General features: G+C 54.8%; 1 protein-coding gene across 2 annotated transcripts in view; it reads right to left on the bottom strand.

The window, feature by feature from the left end:
* Positions 1-14,903, bottom strand: part of LOC133356304 (regulator of G-protein signaling 7-like) — a 64,570-nt gene extending 49,667 nt beyond the window's left edge. For both annotated transcript variants that reach the window (XM_061573748.1, XM_061573749.1), the window contains exon 1: positions 14,674-14,903. In XM_061573748.1, the coding sequence (XP_061429732.1) occupies positions 14,674-14,739 (66 nt within the window). In that variant the 5' untranslated portion in view covers positions 14,740-14,903. The remainder of the gene's footprint in view (positions 1-14,673) is intronic.
* Positions 14,904-15,091: the final 188 nt, after the last annotated feature.

Raw genomic sequence — 15,091 nt, 5'->3', positions numbered from 1 at the left:
GGTGACCGGGGCCGTGAACACCGCCTCGCTAAACTTGAGAAGCCCCTTTAATCGCAACCCAACCTCTGCCAGGCTACGGATCTCTCTCCGGTCACACCGGTGTGTGGCCGAGGCCCTCCACCACCCGACCCAACCAGATGACCGCTCAGTGTTGTGACCTGCACGAGCGTTTGTCGCGCAAAGTTCGTGCACGTTTCAGCGCTCGCCCCGGGTGGTGAGGACCAGCCGCTGATTCTCGCGGCCAAGATCGGCGATCGACAATCAAAGCGACGGCGGTAAGCGGAACAAAAATGCAATGCACGAAGGTGGCGGAGGTCATCTTGTGGGGATTCGAGGAGGCATCGATTATTTGATTGACATCGATCCTCGAAGCTCGGGAGACACGCGTTTAAATTTGGCTTTTACGAGAACACAACCAACTCCTTACACCATGATACTTACATTTACAAGCACATTTTCTCTCTCCTGCTCACTCCTACATTAACATGAGCTGCCCCGCCCATCTCTAAACCTTTATAAAACAGTGTAGGTTACGTGATGTTGTGCTGAGTTGATATAATAAATAGTGTTGCTCCCAAGACAACGTCTGCAACTCAGTTGGACTCACTACACATGTATCATGGTTGTTTGTTGTTGCTGCTACGTTCTTACCCCGTACCCCTCCTGCACATCTGCTGACACTGTAAATCAATATTCTCATTCTGAAGTAGTGCCCGTCTTTCCGGCGACACCGATCTCGTCGTCAAAGCCATTCCCTTGCCTGGACGTCTTCCCTCTCTTTCACGGGTCCCTTCCACGCGCCCACGCGGTGCCCCAGGGGGTGTCAACGAGACGCCCGGCTGTGGTCTCCGTGGGACAGAGGGCGGAAAAGGCCGCAGGCCCCCCCGCCCCCCCCGCAACGTCTCGCTCACGCCACTGCTGGCGGACGCGCGTCCCAGCTGGACCGCAGGAGAGGCCTCTGTAGCGGCGGTTACCCAACCTGCCCCGGTTAAGCAACCTGCCCCGGTTAAGCAACCTGCCCCGATTAAGCAACCTGCCCCGGTTACCCAACCTGCCCCGGTTAAGCAACCTGCCCCGGTTAAGCAACCTGCCCCGGTTACCTAACCTGCCCCGGTTAAGCAACCTGCCCGGTTAAGAAACCTGCCCCGGTTAAGCAACCTGCCCCGGTTACCCAACCTGCCCCGGTTAAGCAACCTGCCCCGGTTAAGCAACCTGCCCCGGTTAAGCAACCTGCCCCGGTTACCCAACCTGCCCCGGTTACCCAACCTGCCCCAGTTAAGCAACCTGCCCCGGTTAAGCAACCTGCCCCGGTTAAGCAACCTGCCCCGGTTACCCAACCTGCCCCGGTTAAGCAACCTGCCCCGGTTAAGCAACCTGCCCCGGTTACCTAACCTGCCCCGGTTAAGCAACCTGCCCCGGTTAAGCAACCTGCCCCGGTTAAGCAACCTGCCCCGGTTACCCAACCTGCCCCGGTTAAGCAACCTGCCCGGTTAAGCAACCTGCCCCGGTTAAGCAACCTGCCCCGGTTAAGCAACCTGCCCGGTTACCCAACCTGCCCCGGTTACCCAACCTGCCCCGGTTAAGCAACCTGCCCCCGGTTAAGCAACCTGCCCCGGTTAAGCAACCTGCCCCGGTTACCCAACCTGCCCCGGTTACCCAACCTGCCCCGGTTAAGCAACCTGCCCCGGTTAAGCAACCTGCCCGGTTAAGCAACCTGCCCCGGTTAAGCAACCTGCCCCGGTTAAGCAACCTGCCCCGGTTACCCCAACCTGCCCCGGTTACCCAACCTGCCCCGGTTACCCCAACCTGCCCCGGTTACCCAACCTGCCCCGGTTACCCAACCTCCCCAGTTACCTAACCTGCCCCGGTTAAGCAACCTCCCCCGGTTACCTAACCTGCCCCGGTTACCCAACCTCCCCCGGTGACCCCAACCTGCCCCGGTTACCCAAACCTGCCCCGGTTACCCAACCTGCCCCGGTTACCCAACCTGCCCGGTTACCCAACCTGCCCCGGTTACCCAACCTGCCCCGGTTACCCAACCTGCCCCGGTTACCCAACCTGCCCCGGTTACGCAACCTGCCCCGGTTACCCAACCTGCCCCGGTTACCCAACCTCCTCCGGTTACCTAACCTGCCCCGGTTACCCAACCTGCCCCGGTTACCCAACCTGCCCCGGTTACCCAACCTGCCCCGGTTACCCAACCTGCCCCGGTTAAGCAACCTGCCCCGGTTACCCAACCTCCTCCGGTTACCTAACCTGCCCCGGTGACCCAACCTGCCCCGGTTACCCAACCTGCCCCGGTTACCCAACCTGCCCCGGTTACCCAACCTGCCCCGGTTACCCAACCTGCCCCGGTTACCCAACCTGCCCCGGTTACCCAACCTGCCCGGTTACCCAACCTGCCCCGGTTACGCAACCTGCCCCGGTTACCCAACCTGCCCCGGTTACCCAACCTCCTTCGGTTACCTAACCTGCCCCGGTTACCCAACCTGCCCCGGTGACCCAACCTGCCCCGGTTACCCAACCTCCCCCGGTGACCCAACCTGCCCCGGTTACCCAACCTGCCCCAGTTACCCAACCTGCCCCGGTTACCCAACCTGCCCCGGTTACCCAACCTCTCCACCGCCGACCCTCAAAATATTGCCGCGCACGCCACCACACAGCAGAAAACCTAAAGTTTTGTGAAGATTAAAAAACACAATCTGCAAATAAAGAAAATCATAGATAAAAGGTTGTTGGGTTAGATCGAGTCAATATAAACGTGTAGTTACACCTGCAACCACCCGACATAATCCAAGTATCAAGGTGTGTCACGTGGTTAGTAAGGTTTATCACGTAAACAAACCTTACTCATTGGCTGTGTGGGGTGGCGGCGAGTTTGACGACACAATCACATTCACGCGATCTCACGCAAAAACCTCGATCATGGATACAATTGTTCGCGAAAGCCGGAGTGATAATCTAATAAATAAACTCTTTCAATCTGCGACTATTCCTGCGGGCTCACGGTCCTGCGGACAAACAACCGATGGCCTCCGGACCACTGCCCTCAAGGGTAATTGGCCTACTCTTCCACGCCGGCCAGCTGTCTCGCACGTGCGGTGAACTTGTTTCGCACCGTAGGTCGCCAGCCGTGCCGAGCGGAGGTGCTCGTGGCAAGTGCGTGAAGGGGGGAGAGGTGGCAGGGCCCACCCTTGACCCCAGCACACGTGGCGTGCGCATCACAGACTAACAGAGGCGGTGGATGGGGGGGGGGGAGAGGTGGGGGGGTTAAGAAACTTTCCCTATGCTTCAGCTGGCACGCCGGGACATCGAATCGAGTCTAAGGGTCTCTGTTTGAATGTTTCGGTCTTTGTGTGAATCTATCGGTATCCGTCTGAGTCTATGGGTCTCTGTGAATCTATGGCTCTGTATTTGTAACTATGCGTCTTTATACGTCTGTGAGTTTCTGTGTTCATCTATGGGTCTCTATGTGAATCTATAGGTCTCTACGTGAATCTTTCCAGCTCTGTGTGAATCTGTACATCCTCATATGGGTCTATTGGTCTAAGGGTCTGTGTGAGTGTATGGGTCCTCTATGTGAGCCTATTGGACTTTGCCGAGGCTATGAGTCTCTGTGTGAGTCTGTAGGTCTCTGTGTGAGTATGTAGGTCTCTGTGTAAGTCTATGGGTCTGTGTGAATCTACGGGTCTCTGTGTGAGTATGTAGGTCTCGCTGTGAGTCTACGGGTCTCTGTGTGAGTCTGTAGGTCTCTGTGTGAGTCTGTAAGTCTCTCTGTGAGTCTACGGGTCTCTGTGCGAGTCTGTAGGTCTCTGTGTGAATCTGTGGGTCTGTGTGAGTCTATCGGTCTCTGTGTGAGTATACGGGTCTCTGTGCGAGTCTACGGGTCTCTGTGTAAGTCTATGGGTCTCTGTGTGAATCTGCGGGTCTCTGTGTGAGTCTATGAGTCTCTGTGTGAGTCTGTAGGTCTCTCTGTGAGTCTACGGGTCTCTCTGTGAGTCTACGGGTCTCTCTGTGAGTCTACGGGTCTCTGTGTGAGTCTACGGGTCTCTGTGTGAGTCTACGGGTCTCTGTGTGAGTCTACGGGTCTCTGTGTGAGTCTACGGGTCTCTGTGCGAGTCTGTAGGTCTCTGTGTGAATCTGTGGGTCTGTGTGAGTCTATCGGTCTCTGTGCGAGTCTACGGGTCTCTGTGTAAGTCTATGGGTCTCTGTGTGAATCTGCGGGTCTCTGTGTGAGTCTATGAGTCTCTGTGTGAGTCTGTAGGTCTCTGTGTAAATCTACGGGTCTCTGTGTGAGTCTGTATGTCTCTCTGTGAGTCTACGGGTCTCTCTGTGAGTCTACGGGTCTCTGTGTGAGTCTACGGGTCTCTGTGCGAGTCTGTAGGTCTCTGTGTGAATCTGTGGGTCTGTGTGAGTCTATCGGTCTCTGTGTGAGTATACGGGTCTCTGTGCGAGTCTACGGGTCTCTGTGTAAGTCTACGGGTCTCTGTGTGAATCTGCGGGTCTCTGTGTGAGTATGTAGGTCTCTGTGTGAGTCTGTAGGTCTCTGTGTGAGTCTACGGGTCTCTGTGTGAGTCGACGGGTCTCTGTGCGAGTCTACGGGTCTCTGTGTGAGTCTACGGGTCTCTGTGCGAGTCTACGGGTCTCTGTGTGAGTCTACGGGTCTCTGTGTGAATCTGCGGGTCTCTGTGTGAATCTGCGGGTTTCTGTAGGTCTCTGTGTGAGTCTACGGGTCTCTATGTGAATCTGTGGGTCTCTGTGTAGGGGAGCCTGAGACAGAGAGGTGCTTCCGTCACCCCGACCCCGGTAGACGGACGACGAGAGCTGTGACAGCGGTGCTCGCTGGACGAGGGTCACTGCGGGAGACCTCGAGACAGGACTTACGGTGGGGGGGGGGGGGCACGCTCAGTGGTGTGCAGGCAGTGTAACTGCACTGGGGCCCATACGGCCTCCCTACCACTCGTCTAATAACATTGACTTTATTATAGCAGCTACCACGAGTGTAATAACACCGACTTAACTAAAGTAGCTGCTGTTACAGACGTATGAGCTTGCAAGCCCAGTCTGCTCGACATTACACCACAGACGGTATCATCCGTCAACCCAAACAACGCCGTTTAACGATCATTGCAATGAGTCTATCCCCTGTTGCTATTACTATCCCCTGCGGTTAACACGACCGAGATGGTCGCCGTGGCACAAGACTCTGCCGGAGCTCAAGACGCACCCCCAAAAGGTGTGCCCAGTGTCAATGAAAAGCTGCACCGTAATAATCCGGCTACCCACTCGACGAAGCAGTTGCAGGCAATTGAGTTGCACACTATCGGCGAAAATAACAATAATACATAATAATTCAGATGTATAAGTCGCCTGTAAAAATTACTCCTGTACACCAGGCGAGGCTGTCAACATCTCCTAGCCACCGTGATGATGATGAGAGAGACACAAACTCCAAATATACAGCAGCAGGCGTCAGAGTCGGCATCGAACCCCACGACCTCCTGCACACCAGGCGAGGTAGTTAACATCTCTTAGCCACCGTGATGATGATGATGATGAGAGAGAGACATGCAAACTGCAAATATACAGCAGCGAGCATCAAAGTCGGGATCGAGTACCATGACCTCCTGTACTCCAGGCGAGGTAGTTAACATCTCTTAGCCACCGTGATGATGATGATGATGAGAGAGAGACACGCAAACTGCAATATACAGCAGCGAGCATCAGAGTCGGGATCGAGTACCATGACCTCCTGTACTCCAGGCGAGGTAGTTAACATCTCTTAGCCACCGTGATGATGATGATGAGAGAGAGAGAGAGACACAAACTCCAAATATACAGCAGCAAGCATCAGAGTCGGCATCGAACCCCATGACCTCCTGCACACCAGGCGAGGTAGTTAACATCGCTTAGCCACCGGGATGATGATGATGAGAGAGAGACACGCAAACTGCAAATATACAGCAGCGGGCATCAGAGTCGGGATCGAACCCCACGATCTCCTGCACACCAGGCGAGGTAGTTAACATCTCTTAGCCACCGTGATGATGATGAGAGAGATGCAAACTCCGAATATACAGCAGCGGGCGTCAGAGTCGAGATCGAGTACCATGACCTCCTGTACTCCAGGCGAGGCTGTCAACATCTCCTAGCCACCGTGATGATGATGATGATGAGAGAAAGACACAAACTCCAGATATACAGCAGCGAGCATCAGAGTCGGGATCGAGTACCATGACCTCCTGTACACCAGGCGAGGCTGTCAACATCTCCTAGCCACCGTGATGATGATGATGAGAGAGACACAAACTCCAGATATACAGCAGCGAGCATCAGAGTCGGGATCGAGTACCATGACCTCCTGTACTCCAGGCGAGGTAGTTAACATCTCTTAGCCACCGTGATGATGATGATGACGAGAGAGAGAGACACAAACTCCAAATATACAGCAGCGGGCGTCAGAGTCGGCATCGAACCCCATGACCTCCTGCACACCAGGCGAGGTAGTTAACATCGCTTAGCCACCGTGATGATGATGATGAGAGAGAGACACGCAAACTGCAAATATACAGCAGCGGGTGTCAGAGTCGGCATCGAACCCATGACCTCCTGCACACCAGGCGAGGTAGTTGACATCTCGTAGCCACATTGATGATGATGAGAGAGAGACGCCAACTCCGAATATACAGCAGCGAGCGTCAGAGTCGGGATCGAACCCCATGACCTCCTGCACACCAGGCGAGGTAGTTGACATCTCGTAGCCACATTGATGATGATGAGAGAGAGACGCAAACTCTGATATACAGCAGCGGGTGTCAGAGTCGGGATCGAACCCCATGACCTCCTGCACACCAGGCGAGGTAGCTGACATCTCGTAGCCACATTGATGATGATGAGAGAGAGAGATGCAAACTCCGAATAAACAGCAGCGGGCGTCAGAGTCGGCATCGAACCCCATGACCTCCTGCACACCAGGCGAGGTAGTTGACATCTCGTAGCCACATTGATGATGATGAGAGAGAGACGCAAACTCCGAATATACAGCAGCGAGCGTCAGAGTCGGGATCGAACCCCATGACCTCCTGCACACCAGGCGAGGTAGTTGACATCTTGTAGCCACATTGATGATGATGAGAGAGAGACGCAAACTCCGAATATACAGCAGCGAGCGTCAGAGTCGGGATCGAACCCCATGACCTCCTGCACACCAGGCGAGGTAGTTGACATCTCGTAGCCACATTGATGATGATAAGAGAGAGACGCAAATTCCGAATATACAGCAGCGGGTGTCAGAGTCGGCATCGAACCCCATGACCTCCTGCACACCAGGCGAGGTAGTTGACATCTCGTAGCCACCGCTGGCTCCCGCATCGCCCGTGCGCGTGAAGGAGGGAGGAGAACGCGAGAAGGAACCGGAGGAAAGAACGACTCCAAGAGACGAGACGGGGGAACTCGCGAGAGAGAGAGGGAGAGAGGCGGGGGGGGTATGTGAACAAGAGGGTAGCATCTGTTCGCGTCTTTTGGAAGGTTGCACTTTGGCGGCCAAATGCATGCACCTGGATTTTTTGATGTTCCCCATCTCGGTTTCTCACCGCGATTTCGTTACGCCATCTCTCTTCGCTCTCTCTCTCGCTCTCTCTCTCTTCTCGATCCCTGGTTTGCGTTGAAATGCATCTCGCATCGCGCCGGTCCGGGAATCGTTTCCCGTTGCCGAATTTGTTGAGAACACACGAAAAAACCTCTCGGACAGCCTTGGGGATTGTCCGTTAGCATCGGATCAATATCGTTCTCCTGGGCTCGAATCCAAATATAATTCTCACATTACAATTTTTTTTTTCGTGTGAACTTATTCATTTTTCTCACGTCTCTGTTGCTGGCCGAGAACTCCAGCAGACGCTCATCCCTCTCATTACCCATAAAAATGTCCGAAAATGCGCAATAGCTTATTAACAACAATAATTAATAAATACTGTATAAACATATATATAATTATGAATGCAAATCACATCTTAAAACGCCGCAGTAGAATGTGTCACGCACCGTAGGGGTTTTTATTTTGTTGTTGCACAGAGCATGCGTGGGAGGGTAGAGGAACCACAGACAGGCGAGAAGACGGGACAGAAAACTGGACCTGCCATCAATCGTCAAATCTCAATGCTCCTACACTGGGGTTGATTACGCTTCACGATTTGTATCTTACCAGGTAAGGCCCTACTAATCTACGTGACTCTTTTCAGATGCGACCCTGGCTATCACAAACGATTGCCCAACGAAGTGGCTTGTCATCATCATCGTCATCACGTGTAAATTTGTAGCGGCCAAATAATCTAAATGCGTGGTGATGTCGCTTCTAAATGTGGAGGGGAAAACCGGAGGAACCGGAGAAAAATCCACGCGACCACGGGGTGAGAGACACCGCAAACTCCAAATATTCAGCAGCAGCAGGCGTCAGGGTCGGTGTCGAACCAACGACCTCCTGCATACCTGGCGAGGTAGTTAACATCTCACCACCACGACGTACAAGTCCATTCATTAAGTGTACAACTGTTTAACGATTTCCCCCTCCCCCCCCCCCCAATGTAATTTTTTCTCCAATATAAATCATTTACTCAATAAAATCATTGAGGAACTTGATAGGGTTTCACCGTGCCCCGACGCGTACAGCCACTCTTAGAGGCCACAAGATTTGTGTCCTCATCAAAAACACAACGGGCGGGGCAGTGGCATCACCAGAGGGTGAACCTCGGTTCGAGTCCTAACCCGGGTGGAGTGACGCCGTTCTGTGCGGGGTTTGTGAAGTTCTCTCCTACTCTTTGGGGTTTTCCGGTAAAGTCACGTAGGTAAAAAAAAATACATAAATTAAATCACGACGATTCGGAAGCAACACAAGCCCCCGTCTCAGGTGTAACCGCTCCAGTAAAATTGCCGTGGCGTATGAAGAAACGTGTTTTGCTTCCGAAACGTCGTGATTTAATTTATTATAATTTTTCACCACGTGACTTTGCCGAATAAAATAGAGAGTATGAATCCTCGCAGTCACGGAAACTTCAAATCTAGAATGAAGTTCTCTCCTCTCTGTTCTGCGCGGGTTTCCTCCGTGGTTCTCCGAGTTCCCGCAGTAGCTAAAGGAATACACGAACGATGTGACGAACTGGTATTGGCCAGAACATCCCATTGTGCAGAGACTCCACTGCAACTTAGGGGCCGTCCATAAATGACGTCACGCGATTTTGGGACGATTTTGACCCCCCCCCCCCTTCGTCACACGACGTCACAAAAAGTCAGACCCCCCCTCCTCAAATATGACGTCATAAAGCTCTGCCCCCCCCCCCCCAAAATAAAACTTGCTTCAAATCGCTTTAAACTATTGTCATTGTAGTGCGTATTTAATGTGGCCCTGCACTCTGATGTTGTCGGAGTGTTGTTATAACAATTAGTGTTGTTATAAACAGTTAGTGTTGTTATAACAATTAGTGTTGTTATAACATTAGTGTTGTTATAACAGTTAGTGTTGTTATAACAATTAGTGTTGTTATAACAATTAGTGTTGTTATAATAGTTAGTGTTGTTAGAACAATTGCTGGGCTGGCGGTGTGATAACCATTAGGGGCCGTCCATAAATGACGTCACGCGATTTTGGACGATTTTTGACCCCCCCCCCCACCGTCACACGGCGTGACAAAAAGTCAGACCCCCCCTCAAATATGACGTCACAAAGCTCTGCCCCCCCCCCCCCCCCCCCCCACAAAAAACATGCTTCAAAATCGCTTTAAACTATTGTCATTGTAGTGCGTATTTAATATATCGCTACAACTCTGATGTTGTAGGAAAAACATTGATTAAAAAGAGTCTATTTAATTAAGTAGAACGTGTTGTCTATATTCATTAAAGTTGCGCATTTTGATGTGACGTCACGATTCTCAAACCCCCCCCCCCTCTCGTCACACATCGTCACAAATGTCTGACCCCCCCCCCCTAGGTGAGTGACGTCATTTATGGACGGCCCCTTACTCAAATGGGATCAAAGACAAAGAACCCCCGTGTAGCCTTAACAGACTGTAGGGGCAAGTGCTGTTAGCGAGCACCTATAAAGACTGGCACGGCACACGAGGGGGGTGGGTGGGTGGCCAGCACGACGCCCGACCGCCTTTGTCTCCCCAGTGGCGATGTTTACCTACCCACCGCACCAGGGACTCATTTGAGACTGAGTCGACCTAGGAGAGCCCCAGAGACCGGTTCAGATAATTCTTCTGTCACTGGCGCTGGCCGTGAGCGGGAATGGAACTTGTGTCACCGGGTTCGTAGCGCAGTGCGCTAACCGCTGCCCCACCACTCCCCATATTGGGATCACACAACAAGCAGCAGCAGCAGCAGTGGCATTGCCAGCTCAGTGCGAATAACTAAACCTTGTCAGGTCCCATGTTGAAGAATCCGAGCTAAACAAAGCATAATCATAAAGTCATCTTCTTCTTCTCATTCCACGCGTTTGTCCCACTCACGTTGGGTCTGCCGTCATAGCCAACCTTCTCCACGCTGACCTGCGCCACCTCTCTCTCTCTCCACTCCTGGGGCCACCAAGATCCGATCGCGAACCATCGCCCCCCCCCCCCCACCACCACCTCTCCTTCTGCCTCCTTCCTCTTGAGCTCATTCCTTCCACTCGCAGCTACGGACCCCGTGATTCTCCTATCGTCTCTGCACATCACTGAACTGCACCACAGCATTCTCTCGCTCTCTTTCTATTTCAAACCCCATTGTTTCGGCTTCCACGCCGGGAGACGGAATCCAACCGACATCCTCCGAGTTGTCAAGTCCAGAGCGCTCACCATTTCACCACCTTCGCGGCTGCCTTCGTATTCTAAGTTAAAATCGGCGAACACGTTGTTACGCACTTGCCAGACATTTCTGTACGCGTGGAAAAACCGGATTTGTTTTGATAGGTTCATTCACCTGGTTACCAGTAAGGCATAAAGCAATACCATTATAACTCGACCATTGGTGGGAGTGAGCTCGTTAAGATGTGGTCACGGTCAGGGTCAGGCAATGCCTAATGTGGGGGTCAGATAATAGCTAAGAACATTCGCGGGTGAAGAGGCATCGCAGCGACCCCGAATAAACAGGGACACATCACGGATCCTCAGGGTTGGGTTACTCGATGGCTGAGAGACTCACGACGGAGTTTGCAGCCGAAGCATGGAATACGTCAGTATAAGGTCACGCACTCATCACGCACGGAGCGCCTGCCACAAAAGAACCACCTTTGCTGATCTCGTCCAGGGACTATAAACCACACGAACTCCGGCCACGCTCGCAGTAGCAGCGGATTTTGGCCGGCCGTCGAACAAAGGCGGCGGTCACCGCTTCGAGCGACGCTTTCAGACGCCGCTTTCAGACGCAGCCGTCTGGAACGTTCTTACATCCGATATGAGGAAGCCACTGGAGCTAGGCACTTTTAGACCATCTCGATTGAAAACTAATTTCTTTAAAATAAATTTCGATTTAAAGCTTTCGTGACTGCAGGGATTCATCTTCTTGGTTCTTTTGGTAAAGTCACGTAGAAGGAAAATAATAAATAATAAAAAATAAAACATTTAATAATTCTCACGACGTTTCGGCCACAACGCAAGCAGCCGTCTTCAGGTGGAGAACAGGTCTGAAGACGGCTGCTTGCGTTGTGGCCGAAACGTCGTGAGAATTATTTTATTATGTTTTATTTTTATTATTTTATTATTTTTATTTAAAATAGTTTTGCTCGCGTTCAGATTCGTGTCCTTCCCCCGCACCTCCGATTAGCGCGGTCTGCTACGTACGGTGCGAAAGAAGTCAAACGTACTGTAACATCCATGCATGGAAACACGAGCCAATGAGATGGAGCCCGATGGGGTTTGTGGCGTAGCGAGAGCGTGGAAGCTGGCGACAAGCCTGGGTGAGAGTGGGGCCTTCATCCCGCAGTGGATAGACCGTGGTGGTGGTGGTGGCGGTGATGATGGGGTAACTTTACGTCGGTGTAGAGAAGCCTCGGGTCAAGGGGTCAGGTCAAGGGGTCGGGTGAGGTGGGTTCAGCCAGAAGAAAGTTCGAAAGCTGGAGGGCGACGTGAGGGGCGGTTGAACGGACCTCAGGGCCCGGACCGGGGGGTGTGGGGTCGGGGTCAAGTGGGGTCGGGGTCAAGTGAGGTCAGATTTTAAAAACAAAAACCCGGGCTTGGTTCAGGTCAAGTTGGATCAGACCGGGTTCACCGGGGGTTCAAGCAACCTGTTTGTTTACCTCTGCGGCCCTCCCGTAGTGTGTGTGCGTGTGTGTGGTTTTGTTAGAGGTTGCGCGGCACGGCGTGGTTGTATTTGGCACGACGTCCGACGTTTCGCTCCACGTGCCGTTGCAGCTCCTTCAACAAGTGCCGTTGTTGTTGATGGAGCGCCCAACACGCGACACAGCCCGAAACACACGTGGGGAGGCTGTGGTGGTGGTGGTGGTGGGGGAGGCTGTGGTGGTGGTGGTGGTGGAGGCTGTGGTGGTGGTGTGGGGAGCTAGGGTGGGTGGAGAGGCTGTGGTGGTGGTGGTGTAGGAGGCTATGGTGGTGGTGGTGGAGGCTGGGGAGGCTATGGTGGTGTGGTGGAGGCTGTGGTGGTGGTGGTGGTGGGGGAGGCTGTGGTGGTGGTGGTGGTGGGGGAGCTGTGGTGGTGGTGGTGGTGGAGGCTGTGGTGGTGGTGGTGGTGGGGGAGGCTATGGTGGTGGTGGTAGAGGCTGTGGTGGTGGTGGTGGTGGAGGCTATGGTGGTGGTGGTGGAGGCTGTGGTGGTGGTGGTGGTGTGGGGGGCTATGGTGGTGGTGGTGGAGGCTGTGGTGGTGGTGGTGGAGACTGTGGTGGTGGTGGTGGAGGCTGTGGTGGTGGTGGAGGCTGTGGTGGTGGCTATGGTGGTGGTGGTGGCTATGGTGGTGGTGGTGGAGGCTGTGGTGGTGGTGGTGGCTATGGTGGTGGTGGTGGTGGCTATGGTGGTGGGGAGGCTGTGGTGTGGTGGCTATGGTGGTGGTGGTGGTGGAGGCTATGGTGGTGGTGGTGGAGGCTGTGGTGGTGGAGGCTGTGGTGGTGGTGGAGGCTGTGGTGGTGGTGGCTATGGTGGTGGAGGCTGTGGTGGTGGTGGTGGAGGCTATGGTGGTGGAGGCTGTGGTGGTGGTGGTGGAGGCTGTGGTGGTGGAGGCTGTGGTGGTGGTGGTGGAGGCTATGGTGGTGGTGGTGGGGGAGGCTGTGGTGGTGGTGGTGGAGGCTGTGGTGGTGTGGTGGAGGCTATGGTGGTGGTGGTGGTGGAGGCTATGGTGGTGGTGGGGGAGGCTATGGTGGTGGTGGAGGCTATGGTGGTGGTGGTGGAGGCTGTGGTGGTGGTGGTGGTGGTGGAGGCTATGGTGGTGGTGGTGGAGGCTATGGTGGTGGTGGTGGTGGAGGCTATGGTGGTGGTGGTGGGGGAGGCTATGGTGGTGGTGGTGGAGGCTATGGTGGTGGAGGCTATGGTGGTGGTGGTGGAGGCTGTGGTGGTGGAGGCTATGGTGGTGGTGGTAGAGGCTGTGGTGGTGGTGGTGGGGGAGGCTATGGTGGTGGTGGTGGAGGCTGTGGTGGTGGTGGTGGGGGAGGCTATGGTGGTGGTGGAGGCTGTGTGGTGGTGGAGGCTATGGTGGTGGTGGTGGAGGCTATGGTGGTGGTGGTGGAGGCTATGGTGGTGGTGGTGGAGGCTGTGGTGGTGGAGGCTATGGTGGTGGTGGTGGCTATGGTGGTGGGGGAGGCTATGGTGGTGGCTATGGTGGTGGTGGGGGAGGCTATGGTGGTGGTGGAGGCTATGGTGGTGGCTATGGTGGTGGTGGTGGAGGCTGTGGTGGTGGTGGTGGTGGGCTGTGGTGGTGGTGGGTTCGTCCAGGCGAACTACGCCGCGCTACGAACCCGGCCACCCGAGTTCGATTCCCGCTCACGGCCACCAAACACCGTGACGATTATCTGAACCGGTCCTGGGCCTCCCCTAGGTCGACTCAGCCTCAAATGAGTACCTGATGCGGTGTGTAAAACATCGCCACTGGGGAGACAAAGGCGGTCGGGCGTGGTGCTGGCCACCCACCGCCTCGCGTGCCACGGCACCGGCCTTCATAGGTGCTGCTCGCTAACGGCACTTGCCCCAACAGTATGTTGAGGCTACACGGGGGATCTTTGTCTCTGGTGGATCCGTCCAGTCGGGGCGCGCGAGGAGGGCGAAGATTTTGATTGGAGACCGCACCCGGTGAGGGTGAGTTGGGTGAGCAGGCGTGCGGTGGTGGTGAGTGGTGAGCAGGCGTGCGGTGTGTGGTGAGTGAGGTGAGGCGGTGTGTGGTGAGCAGGCGTGCGGTGAGGCGGTGTGTGGTGAGCAGGCGTGCGGTGAGGCGGTGTGTGGCAGGCGTGCGTGTGTGGTGAGTGAGGTGTGTGGTGAGTGAGTGTGTGGTGAGTGAGGTGTGTGAGGCGGTGCGGGGTGAGGCTGAGTGGGGTGAGTTGGGTGAGCAGGCGTGCGGTGAGGCGTGTGTGGTGAGTGAGGTGTGCGGTGAGGCGGTGTGGGGTGAGGCTGAGTGGTGAGGCGGTGTGGGGTGAGGTGGAGTGTGGTGAGGTGGTGGAGGGTGAATGAGGTGGAGTGTGGTGAGGTGGTGGAGGAGGAGGCGCCTCACCTTCCTGTACACGATGGTGTTGGGGGTCTCGTCGGCTGAGCTGGCGCCGCGTTTCCCTTGGGCCATGGCTCGTCACCACCACCCTCACCACCGTCACCACCACCACCACCCTCACCACCGTCACCACCACCACCACCCTCACCACCGTCACCACCACCACCACGCGCAGGTCGCGGCCGCTCCGTGCTCGGCTCCGTCACTCTCCTTCTCAGCCACGTCCCAGGCGGGGATCCTTGACGCCAATTCGGACCACCCGATCTCCCCCCCCCCCCACTCACCCCCCGATTCCAGCTAGGATCCCAACTTCAGAATGGGACGATGTCGTTAATTAAGAGGCGTGGGGACACGGAGATGCTGATGCTGACTGTGGTGGTGGTGGTGGTGACGATGGTGGTGACGGTGGGGTACTGACGATGGT

Source organism: Lethenteron reissneri, chromosome 53, assembly GCF_015708825.2.
Source record: "Lethenteron reissneri isolate LAM-NWPU_2019-01 chromosome 53, ASM1570882v1, whole genome shotgun sequence".
In the NCBI taxonomy this organism is placed as follows: domain Eukaryota; kingdom Metazoa; phylum Chordata; class Hyperoartia; order Petromyzontiformes; family Petromyzontidae; genus Lethenteron; species Lethenteron reissneri.
The sequence above is the reverse complement of the archived record's forward strand: the minus strand, read 5'-3'. Positions and strand labels throughout refer to the sequence as shown.